Raw genomic sequence first — 24,496 nt, 5'->3', positions numbered from 1 at the left:
AATGGCTCCGGGACGGGACGCTCCCTTCAGGGCGCCAGCTCACCAAGTGACCTGCCCATCCCTGTCCAAGGGCAGCTTCCTGGGGCCCCACTGGGGCTGCCCCAACCCTGTTCTGAGGTAACTCCTCGGCACCACCTGCTTCCTGCTAGGATCTCAACTGACCAACTCCCCTCGGCTTTGAGTCAGCCCAGAAACTGTCTCACACTTTCTGGCACAAGAACCACACGCGGTGGCCCAGGGGGCACCAACACTCACCCTCTGCCCAGCCCCTGAGACCCCCTGACCCGCTCAGGGCCCGAAGCCTTCAGATGTGGATGGCGGGGTGACCTCTGGGCCTCTCCATCCCCAAAGAGACCAACATTGATCCTTCCGAAATTCAGACTGGCCAGGTTACCATGGTGATATCCATGCTGAACCAAGAGCTAAAAATAGGCCCCAGAGAGGATGGACGGAGGGATGGAGGGATGGATGGAGGGATGGATGGATGGGTGGACAGATGGATGGAGGGATGGACGGAGGGATGGACGGATGGGTGGACAGATGGATGGAGGGATGGACGGATGGGTGGGCAGATAGATGGATGGAGGGATGGACGGACGGGTGGGTGGATGGATACATAGGGGGATGGGTGGGCCTGGATTCAGGATTGGGACAATTTGTTTTTCTCTGACAAGATAATTCAGGGGAAATCTCAAATTCAGGGCGAGGAGGTTCCAGCAGGTGGGAGATGTCCTGGCTCCATAAGCATCTCACGGAGGCCTCACTCAGTGCCCCCAGCCCAGGTCCCTGCGGCGCAGGCCATGTGGGAGGCTCCTGGCACCCCTGCATCATGTCCACAGTCCTCACCGAGCGGGTTTCAGGCCTGGGGAGTCCCAGGAAGCCAAGCGGAACTCCTTCGGGGTGGAGGCAGCCATGGTGTGGTTCCCGCTCCCTGCCCCTGGCAGCCTGTGCGTCCCTGCATCCCTCCCTGGACCCATTCAGTCCTGGTGGGCTGGGTCTGGGAGAGCCCCTGCCTCAGAAGTGGGCACTCCGGGGGCCGGGCCCAGCCCTCTGGGGGGTTGGGGGAGGGACTGAAGGCACAAGAGAAGTACAAGGGTAAGGTGACACTTTATTACTCCTGATGCCCCCCGGCAGAACCCACAGGCCAGCCAGACCCCGCAGACCCCACGGACCTGGGTGCAGAGGCTGGACGGCAAAAAACACAAGGTGGGTGGGGGTGGGGGCACGAGCAGGGACAGAAGGAGGCTAACTGTGGGGACAGGGTGTCTGGGCACCCTGGGCTTTCTCGGGGGCTGGGGTGCTGCCTTGCTGGCCCTCCCCCACAAAGATTAGATGCAAAGCAGAGCCCCCAGTCCGTGCCCCTTCTCGTCGGGGCAGGGTCTCCCCTGGATGAGCTCCCAGGCCCCTCCAAGTCCTTCACGATCTCCCTCCAGCCACCTGGCTCAGGCAGGGCCAGGCATGGAGGCCTGTATTTTATCACCCTTCGGCCTCGGGGGCCCCAGACCCGGGCCCAAGCCAGCAGGATCCCAGGAGGACTGGGAGTGGGGCCTGGCGGGGACTGGAGGCTTCTGGGAGGTCGGAGGGAGCTTAAGAGACCCCAAAGGTGCTGGAGACCGAGGCTCCACGGACCCACTGCTCACTGCCCCTCCCCATACCCTCCACGTCTTCATGGGGTGCAGCCTGGGCTGACCTCTCCGGCAGGGACGTCCAGGCCTCTCGGGGCCAGGCCTCTGTGGCTGTAGTACTCCACCACCTGCTTCGGGACCTCGGCCAGCACGCACTTGGCCAGCGCTGCAGGGGATGCCTGGAGGCAGGACAGCTCGGTTACATCTGGGACCTTCGAGATGGAGATCATCCGTCTCCGCACCTGGGTTACATCCTCCAGAACCAGGTGGTGACACCCCCACCAGAGGCTCACCTGGGGCCAGGCAAGCCTTGCTGAGGATGCTGGCCACACGAGGCTGCACATAGGTCATTCCAGCCCCCCAAGCACGGACACAAAAAGTGCTGACGTGGCAAGCGAGGCCACCTCCGGCCCAGACCCTACCCACACTTCCCCAGCAAAGTCCAAGCGTGTCTGTGCGACGTGACTCACTGCAGAGCTTCACGTGTCTGTAACATGCATGTTTCACTGCATAGAATGTCACGTGTGTCTGTCTTCACGCAAGTCTGATGTCTTGCTGTGTAGAACTTCATGTCTGTGTTGTGTGCATGTCTTGCTGTAGGGCACCACGTGTGTGACATACGTGTCTCACCGGGCAGAACCTCGCGTGTGTGCTGTGTGTGTCTTGCTGGGTAGAACCTCGTGTGACATGCATGTCTCACCAGGCACAACCTCGCGTGTGTGCTGTGCGTGTCTCACCAGGCACAACCTCGCGTGTGTGCTGTGCATGTCTCGCCAGGGAGAACCTCACGTGTGTGCTGTGCATGTCTCGCTGGGGAGAACCTCACGTGTGTGCTGTGCGTGTCTTACTGGACAGAACCTCACACGTGTGCTGTGTGCGTCTCACTGGGTCGCAGAGGTTGGCAGCGATGGGGGAAACTGCGTGGTGGACCCCAGGAGCCCCTTGTGCTGTTCTCTGCTTGTGTGTAGATCTGACGTTTCATAATGGGGGCCAGGGGGTGGTTCAGGCGCTCAAAGTCCCGGCTTCAGATACTGCTGTCGATTTTGGGGAAAACAGCCCGGGACCCCCCAGACCCCCCAGACCGAAGACGAGACCTGCCACGTCCTCTGGCATGAGCCCAGCCTGGGGGGGTCTTGGGCAGTGGCATGAACAGGGACCCCCAAGTCGGCCTTGACTGAGCCCCTCCAGGACACTCACGTTTTTCAGCTCCCGGAAGGGCACAAACTGGACGATGTCCCGGAGCGCGGGCTCACCCCGCGGGGAGCGCAGGACGCCGTCATCGCCGTCCAGGACCTGCATGTCGGTGAAGTCGGCGTTGCCCACGCCCACGATGATGATGGACATGGGCAGGCGTGAGGCGCGCACAATGGCCTCCCGCGTGTCGGCCATGTCGGTCACCACGCCGTCCGTCAGGATCAGCAGGATGTAGTATTGCTGGGGGCACAGGGAAGGCGTCAGCAGCACCACCCCTGCCGTGACCCACGCGCCCCGCAGCCCACGGGCCCCCAGACAGCCCAGAGCGCCTCCAGGCGTCCGTTTCCTAGAACCGCCTTCGGAGCGCGGTGCCTGCGTCACAAACATCACGAACAACAGTGGGTCAGAAGCCCCTCCGTGGTGGGCACTCTGTTCTGGGCCTTCTGTGCCCCAGCTCAGGAAATCTCCGTGAGTCTGAGGGACGGCTCTGGAGCGGGTCTACGAAGTCCACATTTTACTGATGAGGTCACAGTGCCCGGCTTGGAGGTCTGAGGCCAGAGGAGAAAACTGCAATCCCAGGAACCCCTGCTCCAGTTTCTCCAGGGTGTCCACTGTGCCGCACGAGACAGAGTAGAGGCCGGGCGCGGGGCTCACGCCTGTAATCCCAGCACTTTGGGAGGCTGAGGTGGGCAGATCACCTGAGGTCAGGAGTTTGAGACCAGCCTGGCCAACATGGCGAAACCCCATCTCTACTAAAATTACAAAAATTAGCCGGGCGTGGTAGTGGGCACCTGTAGTCCCAGCTACTTGGGAGGCTGAGGCAGGAGAATTGCTCGAACCTGGGAGGCGGAGGTTGCAGTGAATCGAGATCGCACCACTGTACCCCAGCCTGGCGACAGAGTGAGACTGTCTCAAAAAAAAAAAAAAAAAAAAGAATGAAACTCAAATAAAATCCATTTCCATTGTTTAAAAAAAAAACCCACTCAATAATCTTGCCCAAACTGTGGACAGTGGGAAACAAAGAGAAGGAGGGCTGGCCTGAGCAGCTGCCTCGGGGGGCTGGAACGGCCCTGTCCCCAGGAGAGTGGGAGCCCACAGCAGCCTCCCCAGGGCTGGCCCTGACTGAGCCCGTCCCACTGAGGGCAGATGTGTCCTGGAAACGAACAGGGGCCCCAGGACCCTGCTCAGAGTCACTTTCTCCGAGAGGCTCTCCTTTTGTGCCCTCCCCATGTCCCCTCTGAGCCCCACACCTGTGGGAAGAATTACCTGTTTGCAAGGCGGTCTCCAGTCCAGGCCCACAAGCACCCATGGCTGTGCCCAGCCTGGCTCTCAGCCTTCAGATAAACAGCCCATCCTCAGAAAGCCCCCCACCCCCTCCCAACCCCAGATGACGCCCCCACCCCCGCTGCCAACTGTGTGAGCACCAGGCCCCAAAACCCACTGAGGGGCCCTGCGAGGCCCGGGGCTTCGTGTCCGGGAGAGGGACCGAGGGCTCAGCCGATCACGTTTGAGTCCTGGTTTCAACCCAGTTCTAACCACAGAAAACCATGTCACGGAAACATAAACACCAGAGGGACGTGCAACGCCAGGGGTGGCGGTTTAGGCGCGGTCAGGTGTCGTGGCAGCTTAAAAAGAGGCCTTATCTTTGTTAGCGGCTGACACTGATATTTACAGATGAAACCGTCTGAGACTCGCTTCCAGACAACACAGGAACATGACGACTGAACACAATCCTGACTCCAGGCTGGGTCCCGTGCCAGGAATAATACTGCTTTGAAAGTTACGATTGTGTCAATTAATGAAATTGGAATATAGTCTACGTATTAGATAAAAGTATTGTTATCTAAATTCAATTTCCTGAAATCTGTATTTGTGCTAGGGTTATATAAAAGAGTATCTTTGATCTTAGGAAATATACATTGAAATATTAAGAGGTAGGCCGGGCGCGGTGGCTCACGCCTGTAATCCCAGCACTTTGGGAGGCTGAGGCGGGCGGATCACAAGTTCAGGAGATCAAGACCATCCTGGCTAACATGGTAAAACCCCGTCTCTACTAACAATACAAAAACAAAATTAGCCAGGCTCGGGAGGCCGAGGCAGGAGAATGGTGTGAACCTGGGAGGCGGAGCTTGCAGTGAGCCGCACTCCACCTGGGCGACACAGCGAGACTCCGTCAAAAATAAAAAAATAAAAAAAATTGAAAAATTGAAAAAGAAAACAACAACTACACAGACACGAGCAGAAGTGCAACATGTGAGCAGCTGGTGGCCTCACGGGCTGCAGGACCTCAGCGCTCTTGCAACTTTTTGGTGAGTTTAAAATTATTTCAGGCCGGGTGTGGTGACTCCCACCTGTAATCCCAGCACTTTGGGAGGCCGAGGCCGGTGGATCACTTGGGGGTCAGGGGTTTGAGACCAGTCTGGGCAACAAGGCGAAACCCTGTCTCTACTAAAAATACAAAAATTAGCTGGGCGAGATGGCGGGCAGCTGTAATCCCGGCTACTCGGGAGGCTGAGGCAGGAGAATCGGGGAGGCGGAGGTGCAGTAAACGGAGATCGCACCATTGCACTCCAGCCTGGGTGACAGAGCGAGACTCTGTCTCAAAAAAAAAGAAGAAAAAAAGAGGCCGGGCGCGGTGGCTCAAGCCTGTAATCCCAGCACTTTGGGAGGTCGAGACAGGTGGATCACGAGGTCAGGAGATCGAGACCATCCTGGCTAACACGGTGAAACCCCGTCTCTACTAAAAAATACAAAAAACTAGCCGGGCGAGGTGGTGGGCGCCTGTAGTCCCGGCTACTCGGGAGGCTGAGGCAGGAGAATGGCGTGAACCTGGGAGGCGGAGGCTGCAGTGAGCTGAGATCTGGCCACTGCACTCCAGCCTGGGTGACAGAACAAGACTCTGTCTCAAAAAAAAAAAAAAAAAAAGGAACAGGCTGGTTGTGGCCCCAGCAACACATACAGGGCCACAGAAACGGTGGCAGAGTAGAGCCCAGCACGGTTCTCGGCACCCTATCATTCATGCAAAGTAAAGACACACAAACAAAATGACAATGCACATACAGCCAAACAGTAGACACGTGTGCGGCCCTGCGGTGCCCAGAGGAAGAGGAGGGGGCGGCCTCGCTGGACCTGTGGCTGTGACCCTGTGAGGCGATGGACAGCCCTGTGCCCGAGACACCCGCAGCTTTGATGCCGACGCCGTCAACCAGCTGGGCCCCCGCCCTCCTGTTCTGCCTCGGGGCCTCTGTGCTGGCTGTTCCCTCTGCCTGGCTGCCTCCCTAATGTCCAGGCGTTGGTGCACACATAGCCGACCCCACATCACGCATGCACCACGCATGCACCACGCCCCCCGGGCACCTACAGAGGCTTCCCCAGTGCGTTCCTCGGCCGCTGCCACGCGTGCCACCTTGGAGATGATGGGCGCCACGTTGGTGGGGCCGTAGAGCTGGACCCTGGGCAGACAGTTCTGGTAGGCCTCCACCACGCCCTGGATGCCTGTAGGGGGCAGGGGGTGAGCCCGGCCCCCTTGCACCCCCTCCCCAGGCCTGCCTCGAGCTCCTACCTTCACACTCGTCATCCTCAGGGTTGAAATTGATGGCAAAGTCATGGGACACCTGGGTGGGAGCAACAGGGCTCGGTCATCTGCTCGTTGCAACCCCTCCCTACTGGCCCCACGTCTCTCGGTCAGCTGCTCCCCCCCCGGCCCCCATGTCCCCCACCTACTGAAGAGGGCTCCGTCGGCTGCTCCCCCACCCGGCCCCCATGTCCCCAAGTCGAGAGGTAGAGGCCTCGCCTTTCTAGGGGAGCCGGACCTGTGGGTGGCCACATGTTCTGCAGAGTCATGAGACAGAGGGGAGGCAGACCCCTGGCTTCAGCAGCACCTGATGCTTACATTAGCCAATAAATCCCCACACTCCATGTTTTCTGTTGAAGCCAGTTGAATTTTTTTTTTTTTTTTGAGACTGAGTCTGGCTCTGCCGCCCAGGCTGGAGTGCAGTGGCCGGATCTCAGCTCACTGCAAGCTCCGCCTCCTGGGTTCACGCCATTCTCCTGCCTCAGCCTCCGGAGTAGCTGGGACCACAGGCGCCACCACCTCGCCCGGCTAGTATTTTTTTTGTATTTTTAGTAGAGACGGGGTTTCACCGTGTTAGCCAGGATGGTCTCGATCTCCTGACCTTGTGATCCGCCCGTCTCAGCCTCCCAAAGTGCTGGGATTACAGGCTTGAGCCACCGCGCCCGGCTTCTTTTTTTTTTTTGAGCAGAGTCTCGCTCCATAGGCCAGGCTGGAGTGCAGTGGCGCAATCTCGGCTCACCGCAACCTCTGCCTCCTGGCCTCAAGCAGTTCTCTTGCCTCAGCCTCCCAAGTAGCTGGGATTACAAGCGTGTGCCACCACACCCAGCTCATTTTTGTATTTTTAATAGAGATGGGGTTTCACCATGTTGGCCAGGCTGGTCTGGAACTCCTGACCTCAGGTGATCTGCCCGCCTCAGCCTCCCAAAGTGCTGAGATTACGGGTGTGAGCCACCGCACCTGGCCGAAGCCAGTTGAATTGTTATGTGCATTAGAGGATTCCAGACTAATGTCCTTCCCCGTCTCCTGAAAGAACATGGAGCTGGCCTCCAGACACCCCTCAAGCTAATAGGTCCTAGGAGGTTAAAGGTCAGCCTCTCTGGCTGGAAGCCTGGAGTTCCCACTTCGCACCCCAATCCCATCCTACAGTCGCCAGTTCCCAGCAGGCAGCCAGGGCTCCCCGGGCCAGGCCGCCCTCTGCCTGGGAGGGCATGGGAAGGGCACAGCTCGGAGGTCCCGGGCTCTGGGTTCTCCTACCTCATACTTGGGCGGGATCCGGGCTCCAAACCCCAGAGCAGAAAATCTCTTGTCGCTGTAAGAGAGGCAGGCGGTCACCGGGGCCGACCTCTCCTGGCTGCAGCAGGGGCCGCTTCTGAGGAAGCACAACTAGTGCCCAAAAGACTAGGGCGGGCCCAGGCCTGGGACCACAGCAGCAAGCACCTGCCAGAGGCGGGGAACTGAGGCCCGGGGCGGCAGAGGCACAGGCCAGTGTGCAGGGCACGGTCCTGCTGCCGGTGAAGCTGCCTCCCAACTCCATGCCTGTGCACACGCCGTCTCCCTGCAGACACCTCCTCAGGGGGCTCCCAGACCCTGGGAGGGGTCCTGTGGGGCCAAGGCACCCACTATGGCCCTCATCAATCCAGACAGAGGGGTCTGTGGGGCAGGGAGCTCAGGGCATCCTCTCAAGCCCCAGGCCAGGGGTCTGTGTTGTGGTGAGAAGCTCAGAGCACAGCGTTTTGTGCCAGGCCCTCCCTGGTAGAGCATCCACGAGTGAGCCCCATGCCCCTGTGACCTCAGTTTGCTCCTCTGGCAAAGCAGGACACAGACGTCCCCCCAGGACCACGTGCAGTCCGTGCGGCAGCCTCCAGTAGGGCTACCCAGCCCTTCCTCACAGAATCTTTTCTTTCTTTCTTTCTTTTTTTTTTTTTTTTTGAGAAGGAGTCTCGCTCTGTCACCCGGGCTGGAGTGCAAAGGCATGATCTCAGCTCACTGCAACCTCCGCCTCCCGGGTTCCAGCGATTCTCCTGCCTCAGCCTCCTGAGTAGCTGGGATTACAGGCGCCTGCCACCACGCCCAGCTAATTTTTGTATTTTTAGTAGAGACGGGGTTTCACCATGTTGGCCAGGCTGGTCTCAAACTCCTGGCCTCAGGTGATCAACCCGCCTCCGCCTCCCAAAGTGCTGGGATTACAGGCGTGAGCCACCGCGCCCGGCCCCTCGCAGTCTGACAAAGTCACAGTGCCCACCTCATGGGGCCCCCAGGCCTGAACTGGAGCCCAGGGGGATGAGGGGAAGGCAGCGGGGCACACCTGCCATAGCTGACCTGGAGCCCAGGGGGTGAGGGGAAGCCGGCTGCACGCACCTGTCATAGTCCTGGCAGATCTCGCCCACGGACACCAGCGCCTTCAGGTACTCATTGGGCTGGTAAGGGTTGATGTAATGCAGGGAGCAGCTGTTCCGCGGGTCTCCGTTGGAGGCGGTGAAGTCAATGGCCACCTGCAGTGGGCCGGAGCCAGGAGCTGTGCTGGGCCGGGGCTCCCCGAACCCGCTCCTGACAGGTAGAGAAACCGCACCCAGAGCGGCCGGGACTCAGGGTCAGGGGCCGCGTGCGTGGGTGGGGCTGGGGGGCTGCTGGGGCCACCTCACCTGCTACACAGGGCAGGAGGGGTCTCCTCGAAACTTGCCAACCCCTAGGCTGCCTGGATCCCCGGGAGGACGCGCCACCGGGACCACCCTGGCCTTGTGGGGTCCCCTAGGCTGCCTGGATCCCCGGGAGGACGCGCCACCGGGATCACCCCGGCCTTGTGGGGTCCCCGCCCATCCTTCTTAGCGACCACCCAACCCCTCTACCACCCTCCCCGGCAGGGCCTGAGAGGACCAAGCCTGGGTTGGGTCTCCTCCACGTTTCCCACTTGCTGGCTTCTCCCAAAGCCATTCTGGGGCTCATTCAACAAAAACATGAACCAGGGCATCTGCAAATGACACAAGGGTGACACAGGTGACACGGGGGGCCATGTATCTGTGGGTGACACGGGGGTGATGGGGTGACACAGGGGTGACACAGGGGCCATGTATCTGTGGGTGACATGGGGGTGACCCGGGGGGCTGTGTATCTGTGGGTGACACGGGGGTGACACGGAGGCCGTGTATCTGTGGGTGACATGGGGGTGACACGGGGGCCATGTATCTGTGGGTGACATGGGGGTGACCCGGGGGGCTGTGTATCTGTGGGTGACACGGGGGTGACACGGGGGCCATGTATCTGTGGGTGACATGGGGGTGACCCAGGGGGCTGTGTATCTGTGGGTGACACGGGGGTGACCCGGGGGGGCCGTATATCTGTGGGTGACATGGGGGTGACATGGGGGTGACACGGGGGGCTGTGTATCTGTGGGTGACACGGGGGTGACGGGGGGGCCGTGTATCTGTGGGTGACATGGGGGTGACATGGGGGTGACACGGGGGGCTGTGTATCTGTGGGTGACACGGGGGTGACCCGGGGGGGCCGTGTATCTGTGGGTGACATGGGGGTGACATGGGGGTGACATGGGGGGCTATGTATCTGTGGGTGACATGGGGGTGACATGGGGGTGACACGAGGGTGACACAGGGGTGACATGGGGGTGACACGGGGTCGTGCCGGGCTCCTTGGATGACACGTAGCGCCTGTGGCTGGTTCAAACCCAAACGCTCACTCCAGCTTCTCCTCCTCCACGTTTTGTCTGTTGTTAAATGTGTTTGTGGAAGGTAAACCCTGGTGATGTCACCTCCCAAGGGGGATTGGGGCTGCTTCCTGAACCCCAAGCCTGTTTCCTCGCCTGTACAAAAGGGGGGACCCCCAGGAGCCGCACATGGAGACACCGGCTCACGAGAACCGCCAGTGCCCTTTCACCCCCAGGCTGGGGACCCTCAGGAGCTGGGGGACTCCAGGTATCTGGCCTGGTTCCTTCTCAGGGTGGTCGGCGGGGGTGGGGGTGGGGGTGGGGGTGGGGAGGGCGGGGGCGGGGACGGGCGGGGGACAGGCAGGGCCGTGGACTCACGGTGAAGTGGATCTGGCAGCCGCCCATGATGTAGTCCAGGAATGAGTACACCCTGTGGAACTTCCGGCCAGCAGTGTCGGCGGCCACCCCGGCCAGGGACACCGAGGCCAGCGGTGTTGGCACCACCCCCACCAAAGACGCCGAGGCCGGTGCCAGCCGGGATCCAGGCCTCCCTCCCCCAGGCAGCCCAGTCCCTCTCCCTCCTCTCCTCTCCCGCATCCTCTCTCCCCAACCTGCCCCTCCCCAGACGTGCTGGGGCCCACCAGGCCTCTGGTTGAGGGTCCATCCAACAATCAGAGGGGGCAGTGAAGCTCCTCCTGCGGGTTGGGAGGCTTCGGGCACGGCCGCCTCTCACCTTCAGGTCAGCCAGGACGACGGCCCCCGAGTTCTTGTAACTGCGTCTCTTCTGCTTGTATTTGGGATTCACACAGTCCCACTGGGCCTGGCGCAGGAACAAGCAGAGGCCCCCCAGAGTGGTAGCTCTGAACACCCACCAGGGAGACCCCACCCAAGACCGTCCTCAGCAGCGATGGCGAACCCCTGTGTGGGGAAGGGCACGGCTGCTGCAGGGCAGCCGGAAGGGGCAGCGTGGGTCAGACACGAATGAAGAGGGACGGGAGTTGGACCTCCCACCCAGCATGGCCCCGTCATTAAGCCCAAGGACGCTGAGGCCCAGGGAGGGGGGCAGGAAGCAGGGCCCGGGGTGGCCTCCCCACTGCACCCTCATCTGGCTGCTGAGGGCTGGGCAGGCAGACACAGGGGAGGGCACCGCTTGACCCCACCTCCCACCACCCCCGTGCCCAGCTCCGCCGCTAGACGGTTTCACAGACACAAGCCCCACGAGGGCCGGCCCGGCCCTGGATGGTGCCTGAAAATTTCCAGCTGAACCTGATGGGGGCCACGCCTGCTATGACCCCTCGGGAACCAGCACCAGAGTCCACCATCCCAGCCTTCTCTGGTTATAACAAGTCATTGTCGCCGCTCCCCACAACCCCGTCAGGACAGTGGGACAGGGTTTCACAGCCTCTGTGGTGGGGCCAACACAGGCGCAGCCCAGATGTGCCCCCGCTCACCCGCCCCTCCCCAGAGGCCCCTCCCCTCCACCTGCCCCACTTCCCCCTCACCTGCCCCTCCCCAGAGGCCCCTCCCCTCCACCTGCCCCTCCCTGAAAGGCCCCCTCACCTGCCCCTCCCTGAAGACCTTCTGCATCTCCTCGAAGGTGGTAGTAAATTCTCCGATGAAGTCGTGTTTTCCTCGAGAGTCGTAATCCCAGACCAGGCACTGGGGAGCCCAGTCCCCCTCAGCACTGCCCCTTGGGGGCCCCAGGACCCTCCCTCCCCTGAGCCCGGGTGTCTCCATCCCCGGCCCACATCCAGGCCACCCACTCATTGCCCCCGTGGTCTGTCCCGTCCCCCACCTTCAGAGGCCTTGTCTCCTCGCAGCTGCAGAGGGAGCTCAGCGAGACTTTGAAGGGCTCCCATACGGGGTTCAGGTTGTTCTTCACCACCTGTGGGCCGGGAGGGGCTGGCTCAGGGGAGGCCCAGGGCCCTGGGATCCTTGGGGCAGACAGAGACCTGGGTGGAAGAGCAGTGTGAGGCGGGCACCGCTGGCCCTGCCCCTGCGTCACCCCAGACAGCGCCGGGGCCCTGAGCTGGGGCTGGCACCCCCTCCCCGCACGAAGCCGTGTGGGGACCCGGGAGCCGCATTTCCGAGCCCCGTGCCTCCGCCTTCGTAACTTCTGCCACCTCTGAGCCACCTGCACTGCTCTCCTCCTTAAACAGATTCATTTCCACTCAAGTTAATTTCTCTCAAAACAAAGCGCTCTCTCACTGCAGTCGCTGAAATCCCATTTCACCTGCAGAAGTGGAAGGGAGGCCTAAAAATAATCACAGCCACAACTACACAAGCCTGTTGGATTCTGGCTACAGCCACGTGGGCCCTGCGCCGGCGGCTCCCTGTTGGAGGCTGGAGCTCCTCCCGTGTGGCCAGAGATGCGGGAGGGCTGGGGACAGCCCCTTCCCCTCCCTGGTTGCCATCCCCGGCCGCTCACCTCCGTCCTGTACACCAGCTGCAAGCCCTGGTCGTCGTTGACCCGGAAGAGCTCCAGGAAGGGGTCGGACTTGCTGAAGAGGTCCTGGGGAGAGGCACAAGGGCTGCTGGGCCAGGCACTGTGAGCTCGGGCTTTGGATGGGAGCTGGCTTTGTCATTTCCCAGGGCTCACTTCACGCCACCAGCTGCTAATTCCTCAGGCACCAAACGAGGCAGCAAGTCTGCGCGGACAGCATCTCCTCCCTCCCTCCCACCCCCGGGGATCTGACCACAGCGCGCGACTCCCCTCCAGGGAGACACCCTACACAGCAGGGTGGGACCCTGTTCTGAGCTGCTCCAGCTCCTCCCCTTTCAGGACGGTGGCCTGGGGGTGCTGGGCCTCTTTCCCCATCACTGAGCAGGGTCATGAGTGGTCGCCACAGTGGGGAGCTGCCCTGGTCCCAGCCCAGCTGCCAGGAGGGGCGGGAGAGCTAATGGCGGTGACAGTGACGATGGTGACCGTGACGGCAGCACGCCCAGCCCCACCCCACGCACACTCCGCACGCTGCACACACATCTCATACGGGGCACGGTCACGCGAGGTCAGCACTGGGCAGGGACCGGGTTTTCGAACTGGTTCCCAGACCTCAGCCTGAGCCAGGCATGCCCGGCGCCCGCACTCACCTTGTCATCCAGCTTCCTGGCCCGGAAGGAGAGCTCCACGTAGCCGTTGTTCCCCGAGATGTCCTCAGCGATCACCTGGCAGGGGTACGCCAGGGCTCCAGGCTTGGCCAGGCGGGGCCTGACCCCACCGTGGGGGACCCGAGGCCCCAGGCCAGCCGACCCCACCCAGCCGGGCCTGAGAGGAGGCGTCTGGGTGCCCCCAGGGCTGTGCAGCTGCCGGCTCCTGCAGACCCTCCCTGGACCGCACGCTGCCCATCTTCCACTCGGAACACCCCGGGAGCCACAGCAGCAGGGCCTGCAGGCTGCGGCGGGTGCACCCGGGCCTCACCGTGATGGTGGACTTGCCGGCGTTCCTGCCAAACTTGAGCAGCAGCGGGCGGGTCACTTTCTTCTGGGCCACAATCTGTAAGTCAGAAGCATCAGGCAGGGACGGCTCCTGACCCTGGGGACCCCACCGCGCCCTCACCCCGACTCTCAGGCCTGTCCTGTCTCCCCGCCCCCCACCATGGGCTTCCCTGCCCAGGGCCCGGCGCCCCCTTTGCTGCTGCTCTCAAGCACCTGCCGTCCCTGCACGGCCACCACCTCACGAGGCCAGCAGTCGCCCGGGGGAGGCAGAGGTCATCCCACCTATTTACCAGGTGAGAAAACAGGCCCAGGTGGAAGCCAGGTAGCAGCTCACAGCCAGTCGGCGTGCACCTCACAGGTGTGGTGGGAGCCCTCCACAGGTAAGCACGTCTGCCCTGACCCTCTCCAGGCCCAGGTGAGAACCCGCAGAGGCAGAGGCAAAGGCAAGGCAGGTCAAATGGCCCCGGACCCTCAGCCCAGCATGGCCATGTGGGCCCAGGTGGCAGAAAGGGTGTGAGTGAGGTGCCTGCCCGGGGCCCCACCGCCCACTCCTCTGAGAAGGTGCTGAGGAGCAGAGTCGATTGTCCGAGGTGGACTGGGGCTTAGACCCTGGGGCCTCCTCACGCAGCCGGGGCCTCCTCCTCCTCCTCACCAGGCCCTGCTGGCCGTCCGCCCCATCGGCTCTGAGCCCCTAACTGGGGTGGGTGGCGGACGACAGGCCCAGGCCCCTGCAGCCACGTCACCTCCTCAGTGGGGAGCAGGGTGGGGGGGGGCACATGGCCCTCCCAGGCTCCGTGTCCTAAAGGAGGCGGTGATGACCCCGGCAAGCGGGCACCGCCATCTCCCCACACGGCAGTGTTCTCACAACCACCGAGTCACCCACTGGGTAGCAGGTGTGCGCTTCCCACCTGCCCCTCACACCTGCTACTGCCTGGCGGATGCTGGGGGTCCCAGTGAGGTGCGTGGAATACAAAGCAGAGGGGGGCAGTCCCTCCACCCCCACCAGGGCCGGCCCGGCCTGCAGCTTCAGAGCACGCGGCACTTTCCACACAGAAGAGAAAACAGATCCCAGGTCAGGGCTGGGGAAGTCAAATCAGGCTAAGGGGTGGGAAGGCTCTCTTAGGGGTGCAAAGAAGGGGTCCTGGGTGCTGGGAGGGGGAGCCTCGGGCCAGGCCCCCCAAGATTCCCCGATTCAAAGGTTTCCTTCTGGGGTTCCAGAGCCAGGGCCTCTGCCTCACACCTGGGACTCGTCTGCGGCCTGGTTTGCTTCCAGGGAGTGCTCAGAAAAGGAGTGGCCGCCCCGTTTCCGACAGAGCAGGTCCTCAGAAGAGAAACGGGCTTAGGCTAACATAACAGATTCCCCTGCCAGGAAGAGTGAGATCGCTGGTTTGTGCTAACAGCGTTTAATAAGCGCCTCCCGTGCGCCTGGCTCTGGGCTGAGTTACTGTTTACTGCAATCACATGAGGAAACAGCTGAGGCAGAAGTCAGGCGTCAGAGGTCGGGTCAGGCTCAAGCCACAGCACAGGACTGGGTGCCAGGAGCTTCTCCCTTGACCATGGTGCCCTGCAGGGCAGCAGAAGCCCACCAGGGGCCCTCCTCATTGCTTGAAGTTTGCACAGATACACAGCACACGTGCTCATACACACATTCATGTCTGCACGCAGGTGTCCACACGGGCCCCATGCGTGTGCTTATGTGGACAGGCGTAGGATGTCCTGTATGGATTATGATATACAAGTGCACCTGTGTGTACATAAAAAGGTGTCCAGGCCAGACACAGTGGCTCATGCCTATAATCCCAACATTTTGGGAGCCCAGGGTGGGTGGATCGGTGAGCCCCAGAGTTCAAGACTAGCTGGGTCAACATGGTGAGACCCCTGTCTCTTTAAAAAATGCAAAACTGGCCGGGCGCGGTGGCTCAAGCCTGTAATCCCAGCACTTTGGGAGGCCAAGACGGGTGGATCACGAAGTCAGGAGATCGAGACCATCCTGGCTAACACGGTGAAACCCCGTCTCTACTAAAACTACAAAAAACTAGCCGGGCGAGGTGGCGGGCGCCTGTAGTCCCAGCTACTCGGGAGGCTGAGGCAGGAGAATGGCATAAACCCGGGAGGCAGAGCTTGCAGTGAGCTGAGATCTGGCCACTGCACTCCAGCCTGGGCGACAGAGCCAGACTCCGTCTCAAAAAAAAAAAAAAAAAAAAAAAAAAAGCAAAACTTAGCCAGGTCTGGCAGCGTACACCTGTAGTCCTAGCTACTCAGGAGGCTGAGGTGAGAGGATTGCTTGAGCCCAGCATGTTGAGGCTGCAGTGAGCCGTGATTGTGCCACTGCACTCCAGCCTGGGCGACACAGTGAGACCCCGACTCAAAAAAAAGCGTGTCCATATTTCTGTGTCCATGCCATCCTCTTCTGTCTGTGCCCTCCCTAACTCCCGGTTTCCTTATCTAAAAAACGGGGAGGACAACAGGATCGATGGCAGGCCAGCTCCGACCGAGGCTGCAGTGGGATGAGTCACGCAGACATTATGTTGGGTAAAAGAATCCCACAGCAGGGAGAACACGCACTGTGATTCATGGACGTGGAATTCCAGAACAGACGAACCAGGTGGGGAGCTGGCGGCAAAGGGGCGGAGGGAGCTGGGGGTGATGGAATGTTCCGTGTGATGGGTGAAATGTTCTGTGTGACGGGTGATGGGATGTTCCGTGTGACGGGATGTTCCGTGTGATGGGTGATGGGATGTTCTGTGTGACGGGATGTTCCGTGTGATGGGATGTTCCGTGTGATGGGATGTTCCGTGTGATGGGTGTTCCGTGTGATGGGTGATGGGATGTTCTGTGTGACGGGATGTTCTGTGTGATGGATGTTCCGTGTGATGGGTGATGGGATGTTCTGTGTGACGGGATGTTCCGTGTGATGGGTGATGGGATGTTCTGTGTGACGGGATGTTCCATGTGATGGGTGATGGGATGTTCTGTGTGACGGGATGTTCTGTGTGATGGATGTTCCGTGTGATGGGTGATGGGATGTTCCGTGTGACGGGATGTTCTGTTAGACAGGATGTTCCGTGTGATGGGATATTCCGTGTGATGGGTGATGGGATGTTCCGTGTGATGGGTGATGGGATGTTCCGTGTGATGGGTGTTCTGTGTGATGGGTGATGGGATGTTCTGTATGATGGGTGTTCTGTGTGATGGGTGATGGGGTGTTCCGTGTGAGCAGGTGATAAGGATGTTCCATGTGACAGGTGATGGGATGTTCCGTGTGAGCAGGTGATAAGGATGTTCCATGTGACAGGTGACGGGATGTTCCGTGTGATGGGATGTTCCGTGTGATGGGTTTTCCGTGTGACGGGATGTTCCGTGTGATGGGTGTTCCGTGTGATGGGTGTTCTGTGTGATGGGTGACGGGATGTTCCGTGTGATGGGTGTTCCGTGTGACGGGATGTTCCGTGTGATGGGATGTTCCGTGTGATGGGTGTTCCATGTGATGGGATGTTCCGTGTGATGCGTGTTCCGTGTGATGGGTGTTCTGTGTGATGTGTGATGGGGTGTTCCGTGTGATGGGTGTTCCGATGATGGGTGATGGGATGTTCTGTGTGATGGGTGTTCTGTATGATGGGGGACGGGATGTTCCGTGTGATGGGTGTTCCGTGTGATGGGTGTTCCGTGTGATGGGTGATGGGATGTTCTGTGTGACGGGGTGTTCCGTGTGATGGGTGTTCCGTGTGATGGGTGATGGGATGTTCCATGTGACGGGATGTTCCGTGTGATGGGATATTCCGTGTGATGGGTGATGGGATGTTCTGTGTGACGGGATGTTCCGTGTGATGGGTGATGGGATGTTCTGTGTGACGGGATGTTCTGTGTGATGGATGTTCCGTGTGATGGGTGATGGGATGTTCCGTGTGATGGGATGTTCTGTGTGACAGGATGTTCCGTGTGATGGGATATTCCGTGTGATGGGTGATGGGATGTTCCGTGTGATGGGTGATGGGATGTTCCGTGTGATGGGTGTTCTGTGTGATGGGTGATGGGATGTTCTGTATGATGGGTGTTCCGTGTGATGGGTGATGGGGTGTTCCGTGTGAGCAGGTGATAAGGATGTTCCATGTGACAGGTGATGGGATGTTCCGTGTGAGCAGGTGATAAGGATGTTCCATGTGACAGGTGACGGGATGTTCCGTGTGATGGGATGTTCCGTGTGATGGGATGTTCCATGTGATGGGTGTTCCGTGTGATGGGTGTTCTGTGTGATGGGTGACGGGATGTTCTGTGTGATGGGTGTTCCGTGTGATGGGTGTTCCGTGTGATGGGTGTTCTGTGTAATGGGTGACGGGATGTTCCGTGTGATGGGTGTTCTGTGTGACGGGATGTTCCGTGTGATGGGTGTTCCGTGTGACGGGATGTTCCGTGTGACAAGATGTTCCGTGTGACAGGGTGTTCCGTGTGATGGGTGTTCTGTGTGATGGGTGACGGGATGTTCCGTGTGATGGGTGTTCCGTGTGATGGGATGTTCCGTGTGATGGGATGTTCCGTGTGATGGGTGTTCCGTGTGATGGGATGTTCCGTGTGATGGGTGTTCCGTGTGATGGGTGTTCCGTGTGATGGGTGATGGGATGTTCTGTGTGATGGGTGATGGGGTGTTCCGTGTGATGGGTGTTCCGTGTGATGGGTGATGGGATGTTCTGTGTGATGGGTGTTCTGTGTGATGGGTGTTCTGTGTGATGGGTGTTCTGTGTGATGGGTGACGGGATGTTCCGTGTGATGGGTGTTCCGTGTGATGGGTGACGGGATGTTCCGTGTGACGGGGTGTTCCGTGTGATGGGTGTTCCGTGTGATGGGTGATGGGATGTTCTGTGTGACGGGATGTTCCGTGTAATGGGTGTTCCGTGTGATGGGTGATGGGATGTTCTGTGTGACGGGATGTTCCGTGTGATGGGATATTCCGTGTGATGGGTGATGGGATGTTCTTTGTGACGGGATGTTCCGTGTGATGGGATATTCCGTGTGATGGGTGATGGGATGTTCCGTGTGATGGGTGTTCTGTGTGATGGGTGATGGGATGTTCTGTATGATGGGTGTTCCGTGTGATGGGTGATGGGGTGTTCCGTGTGAGCAGGTGATAAGGATATTCCATGTGACAGGTTACAGGATGTTCCGTGTGATGGGATGTTCCGTGTGATGGATGTTCTGTGTGATGGGTGTTCCGTGCGATGGGTGTTCTGTGTGATGGGTGATGGGATGTTCCGTGTGATGGGTGTTCCGTGTGACGGGATGTTCCGTGTGACAGGATGTTCCGTGTGATGGGTGTTCCGTGTGATGGGTGTTCCGTGTGATGGGATGTTCCGTGTGATGGATGTTCTGTGTGATGGGTGTTCCGTGCGATGGGTGTTCTGTGTGATGGGTGATGGGATGTTCCGTGTGATGGGTGTTCCGTGTGATGGGATGTTCTGTGTGACAGGATGTTCCGTGTGATGGGTGTTCCGTGTGATGGGTGTTCCGTGTGATGGGTGTTCTGTGTGATGGGTGATGGGATGTTCTGTGTGACGGGATGTTCCGTGTGATGGGATATTCCGTGTGATGGGTGATGGGATGTTCCGTGTGATGGGTGTTCTGTGTGATGGGATGTTCTGTATGATGGGTGTTCCGTGTGATGGGTGATGGGGTGTTCCGTGTGAGCAGGTGATAAGGATGTTCTGTGTGATGGGATGTTCCGTGTGATGGGATGTTCCGTGTGATGGGTGACAGGATGTTCCGTGTGAGCAGGTGACAGGATATTCCATGTGACGAGTGATGGTCAGGTGTGTACAGTCACCTAAACTTGTCAGTCTCAACCCTTAAGATTTATGCATTTTGTTGTAAAAAAATTTTTTTTTTTTGAGACAAAGTCTCACACTGTTGCCTGGGCTGTTGTGCAGTGGTGCGATCTCACTCCCTGCAACCTCTGCCTCCCGGGTTCAAGCAATTCTCCTGCCTCAACCTCCCAAGTAGCTGGGGCTATAGGCACGCACCACCACACCCGGCTAATTTCTTTTGTGTTTTTAGTAAAGATGGGGTTTCGCCATGTCGGCCAGGTTGGTCTTGAACTCCTGACCTCGTGATCCCCCCGCCTCGGCCTCCCAAAGTGCTGGGATTACAGGCGTGAGCCACACCAGTCTCGGCAAGGTGTGAGGATTCAACGTGCAGCACGGGACGTGTTTAGCGCAGTATCCGGCAATGCCCTGCACATCAGCAGATACTCTGGTCATGACTTGCAGAAGTCACTTTTGGGCTGGCTGTGGAGGCCGTAACCCAGAGGGCATCACCAAGGGCAGTGGCCACCATAGGACCTGCTGCTCACAAGGAGGCTTTTCTTTTCTTTTCTTTTCTTTTCTTTTTTTTTTGAGACAGAGCTCAATCTGTCATTCAGGCTGGAGTGCAGTAGTGAGATCTCCACTCACTGCAACCTCTGCCTCCCGGGTTCAACTGATTCTCCTGCCTCAGCCTCCAGAGTAGCTGGGATTACAGGTGTGCGCCACCACACACGGCTAATTATTGTACTTTTTGTAGAGATGAGGTTTCAGCATGTTGGCCGGGCTGATCTCGAACTCCTGACCTCAGGTGATCTGCCTGCCTCGGTCTCCCACAGTGCTGGGATCACAGGTGTGAACCACCACGGCCAGCCACCAGGAGACTTTGAGGTGCTGCTATGGAGCGACTGCTGCATGTCATGGAAGTGAAAACACAAGATGCAGAACAGGGAACATAATTTGTGTTTTTTTGAAAAAAGAGGAAAAGTGGGCCGGGCGCCGTGGCTCACGCCTGTAATCCCAGCACTTTGGGAGGACAAGGCGGGCGGATCACGAGGTCAGGATTTCAAGACCAGCCTGACCCACACGGTGAAACCCCATCTCTACTAAAAATACAAAAATTAGCCAGGCATGGTGGCGGGCGCCTGTAATTCCAGCTACTAGGGAGGCTGAGGCAGGAGAATTGCATGAACCCAGGAGGTGGAGCTTGCAGTGAGCCGAGATCGTGCCACTGCACTCCAGCCTGGGCAACAGAGCTAGAGTATCTCAAAACAAAAAAAAAGAAAAGGAAGAAAAAAGAGGATAAGTGATAGGCTTGTTTGCTTCTGTGAGAATCTCTCTCTGGACAGTGTCCAGGGACCTGACAGCAGCTGGACGGGGCAGGAGGCAGGCACTCCACAGCCTTTTATACCTTCAGGCTTTGAAACATACGAATGCATTGCCCAGTTCAAAATTACATGTATATTTTAATCTAATAAGGACTGTTCAGGAGAAGCTGTGGAGGGGCAGAGCCAGGCTGGCCACCCCAGCAGGGTCTCTGCGTTGCTGGTACATCAGCCTTGAATCGGCTGTGGCCCCCACACCAACCGCCCTCCTCCCTCCGAGGGGACAGGGTACCCACCTGCCCCAGGGTGCATTCCATGCCCCCCAGGAAGTCGTCCTCCTGACAGCTGAAGCCGCTGGGCCCATGCGTGTCGTATACCTCAAAGCGCAGCCTCTGCACCTCCTCGAAATAGTAGTCCACGGTGAAGACTTTGGAGAACACGGGATGCAGGCTGCTCCGGACCACCTCAGTTCTGCCCACCTGCAGGTGCACCCTGTGAGCTGACCCCACTCGAGGGGCTTCCACCCCAGGCTCCAGCCCTGTCTCCCCTCTGCCGCTTACCCACACCCACACACCCCAGGAGGACTCACACCCTGGGAAGACCTCCTCCTGCCTGCTCTCTGTCCAACTGTACTCCCGAGGGCCACCCTGGGGGTCACCCCTGGCCAGCTGTGGGCTGCAGCTTCTCAGCTCACACCCACCACTGTCTGCTCCACCCTCAGATCACAGATGGGGAAACTGAGGCTCAGAGAGGATGAGAAGGACATGCTGACTCGGGGGCGAGATCAGATTCACACCCTGGGCTGGGCAACCCTGAAGTGCAGGACGCTGCCCAGCACCAGCTGAGTGGGGAGGGGGCGTAGGGTACAGGGGAGCCCTCCCTCCTGGCTGGGGTACCATGGGCTCACCAGCCTCTCCCATCCGGCGCAGTTCCCTGGTCAAAATGCTCCCTAAGGACAAGACCCAGCTAGGCCCGTGGGCTACTCATCTCAGAATCCCGAAAAATCCTGCACCTCAAACCAAGGGCAAGCATGGACCACCCGTACAGCTCAGGCTCTGAGGGGCGGGCACGGGGCCTCCTGGGGGAGCCGGAGCCGCGCGGACAGGCGGTGGGGGCGGGGCAGGCCCTTCGCCCTCAAGGCCGATGACCGGAGACGCCACCGGGTGACAGCGACCCAGGACCTCGCGACGCGTCCCCTCCACCGCCCGAGCAGCCGCTGGGGTCCCCCTGCCCACCGCGCCCGGGCCCGCGCTCTGGAGTCCGGGGAGACCCCTGCGCCGGGGAAAAGCGCTGGCGCGCCGCGTGGACTGGGGTTCGAGCTCCAGCTCCTCCACCCGCCGCGGCTTCGCGCCCCGCGTTTCTCACCCTTTCGAGGTGAAGCCACACGTTTCACGCGAGATGGTGACCGAGGAAGCGCCCATCTGGCGCTGGTCCCGTGCCCCTTCCGACCGCAACCGCGGACACACCGGGGTCGCCTGAGACCCACGTTGGAGCGGGAGCCCCGGAGGCCTGAAGGTCCGCCCCGCAGCGCGCGCCCCCTCGGGCCTGCTCCCGCCCCGTGGTGAGGACCCGACCCCAGCCCAGCCTCCCCGCCTCGTCGGCCGGCGCCCCTCACCCCTCAATCTCCTCTGCGCCTCTTGGTCCAGCCCCCTGCCCGCGCCTCACGCCTGGACGCTTCACTCTGGCCCAGGGCCCCCTCCCCAAACCCTGGGCCGCACCCCTCGCCGCGGGGCACCCCCCTCTCTCCGAACCCCGCCCGCCGCCGCCTCCTCCAGCCCAACCCCTCCCCTCCGCTCTGGACACCCCCCAGACCTAGCAACCCCCAACCCTGACCCCGATCTGAGCCCCAGCTCCAGGGGCCCCCGCCTTGCGCCCCACTGGCCTCAGCGCGCCCGCTCGGGTCTCCGCATCCCCAGCTCGGCCTCCCGCGCCCCGGCCCTACCTGCACCCACTGGCCCTGCGCCTGCTGCAGCAACGCCACGCTGGGGTCGGACTTGGTGAGCGGGTCGCGGTCCAGCAGGTGCCGGCAGCTGAGCCGCAGTTCCACCTTCGAGGCGCAGGGCGCGGGCAACCCCGCGGGGGCCGCCGCCGCCCCGCGCTCCGAGCCCGCGCTCATGCTCCCGGCGTTCGGGGGCCCGGCTGGGCGCACGGAGGGGCCGCTGCCCGCGAGTCGGCGCCGCCGCGGCGCCCGGGAAATGGTGGCCGGCCCAGGCGTGGCCGCGCTTCCCTGAACGCCTGCCGGGCGCGGGCGCACGTGGCTCGGGCGGCCGCCGCGCGGGGACTGCAGGGGGTGGGGCGCGGCCGGGGGGCGGGGCCGGGGAGGGGCGCGGCGGGAAAGCGGGGCAGGGGGCAGAGGCAGGGGTGCCCCTTGGAGATCCCCGGGAGGAGACAGCTTCTAATTCCCCGGGGACCCCCCCACCAACTGATAGCTTTGGGGTTAGGTCGGGCGCGCCCTCCCCGGCTGTGCGCATCCCCGGCCCAGGGACCCGCTCCAGGCTGGAGGCTCCGAGCTGCGCGGGGCCTGAGCCCGGGTTCGGACCCAGGCAGACCCTGGGAGGCGAGGGGGGGGACCCCAGCTTGGCACCAGATCCCCACACCCTTCCCGGATCTCTCGGATCCCATCTCCAGGTTCCGTTGGTTTCTGGTACTCGCCACCTCCATCAACAAGCATTTAGTGGGCGCCTATTGTGTACAGGCGCCGCGCTCGTCTGGGGCTGGAAGGACCGTCCCGGGGGGCCGAGGGCTGAATCCGGGTCTGACTCGGAGGGGTCCGCGGGGCACGGTCCACACCAGTTCCCCGAGGCCGGGGCGGGGCCAGCCTGGGCTCCGTGGGGGGGGCCCGCTCCGCCCTGAACTTCATTCCAACCCCACCTTCCCCATCACCGGTCCTGGTGGAGGGAGCAGCAGAAGAAGAGGCGTTGGCGGGGACAGAAACCACCTCCCAGCCCACTCTTTTTGCCAATTTCTGCTTAAAAATAGGGCACAGACCTCGCCAAAAGCCACGGGGGTGGGGGGCGAGGGTAGTGAAGGGGCGGGAAGACCCGGCGCTCCGGCTCAGCCTCAGCAATCAGGACTCTAGAAGGAGACCCTGGGGTCAGAGGGGGCCGCCGCCGACAGGGCGAGGAGGCTCCGGGCCTGGGAGGAGGAACGCGGTCGGATGGCGGGATTGCACCGGGCGCAGCTGCAAGGCAGGGAGGCCCGCACGGGGCTGGCAGGGCCGGGAGAGGCCATGGAGCCCAGCTCCTGCCTTCCTGGGAGGTCGGCTAAAGAGGTGAGGAACGGGTCAGGGCGCGGCGAGGCTTGCAGGGCCCCTGCTTCCGTCTCCCCGGCCTCTGGGCCTCCTCCCTAAAGCCGGGCAGTGGGCAGAGGCCAGTCCCGCTCTCTAGAGACCAGCCTGGGCCTTCCCGGACCTGTGTCCTCCTCAGCCCAGCCTCCCAGGCTGCCGCGAAGCCGCATCCTCAGTCCCCAACCACTTCCATGGGAAAAGGAGAAATTCAGGCAAAGGGTGTAGGCGCCCAGGCAGCTCCGGCAGGCACGTCCCCCTGGGTTCCAGCAGCCCTGGGACAGCTTTCCCCAGACCAAGCTCAGCTTCCTGCTCTGACCTCACCCGAAAGCTCCTCACCACCGCCGTGAGGTTTGCTTGTCTGCAGTGTGGAGTGAGGCCTAGGTCACCCAGGCTTTCTTGGGGGGGGGGTGCAGGGCTTAAACCTGGAACACCCCAGTTCAGCCCTTGGCCGTCACATAGCGGCACCCTGGCAAAATAACAGATGGCTTCCAAGCAAAGAATGCAGGGAGCCAAGAAAGATCACAGTTTGGGAATTTGAGTCTCTGAAGCCCAGGGAGATTTTAATCGACCCACTGGGGTCTCCAGCCACAGCCCTGGGCCAGCTTGGTGT

The 24,496-nt window shown here is 60.8% G+C and overlaps 1 protein-coding gene across 1 annotated transcript; it reads right to left on the bottom strand.

The window, feature by feature from the left end:
• Positions 1-1,088: 1,088 nt before the first annotated feature.
• Positions 1,089-22,841, bottom strand: CPNE7 (copine 7). Its single transcript, XM_050772938.1, has 15 exons — positions 22,543-22,841; positions 20,897-21,079; positions 13,470-13,544; positions 13,142-13,216; positions 12,480-12,563; positions 11,847-11,936; positions 11,612-11,710; positions 10,785-10,871; positions 10,430-10,489; positions 8,752-8,885; positions 7,648-7,702; positions 6,382-6,433; positions 6,181-6,314; positions 2,823-3,059; positions 1,089-1,804 (listed from the first exon to the last, which is right to left on the bottom strand). Exons 1-15 carry the CDS (start codon positions 22,714-22,716, stop codon positions 1,667-1,669), a joined length of 1,677 nt encoding a protein of 558 aa, XP_050628895.1. The 5' UTR covers positions 22,717-22,841; the 3' UTR covers positions 1,089-1,666.
• Between the last annotated feature and the right edge of the window lie 1,655 nt (positions 22,842-24,496).

This window comes from Macaca thibetana, chromosome 20, assembly GCF_024542745.1.
Source record: "Macaca thibetana thibetana isolate TM-01 chromosome 20, ASM2454274v1, whole genome shotgun sequence".
Taxonomy (NCBI): Eukaryota; Metazoa; Chordata; class Mammalia; order Primates; family Cercopithecidae; genus Macaca; species Macaca thibetana.
This window is presented reverse-complemented; position numbering and strand designations above follow the sequence as displayed.

Coding starts and splice junctions, on each gene's coding strand:
- CPNE7 (XM_050772938.1), bottom strand. CDS start 22,716: ATGAGCGCGGGCTCGGAGCGCGGGGCGGCGGCGGCCCCCGCGGGGTTG. Junction 10,872..11,611: donor AGGTCTTCAGGGAGGGGCAG/GTGAGGGGGCCT, acceptor TTCCTGCGCCAG/GCCCAGTGGGACTGTGTGAA. Junction 6,434..7,647: donor GGATCCCGCCCAAGTATGAG/GTAGGAGAACCC, acceptor GCTCCCACCCAG/GTGTCCCATGACTTTGCCAT.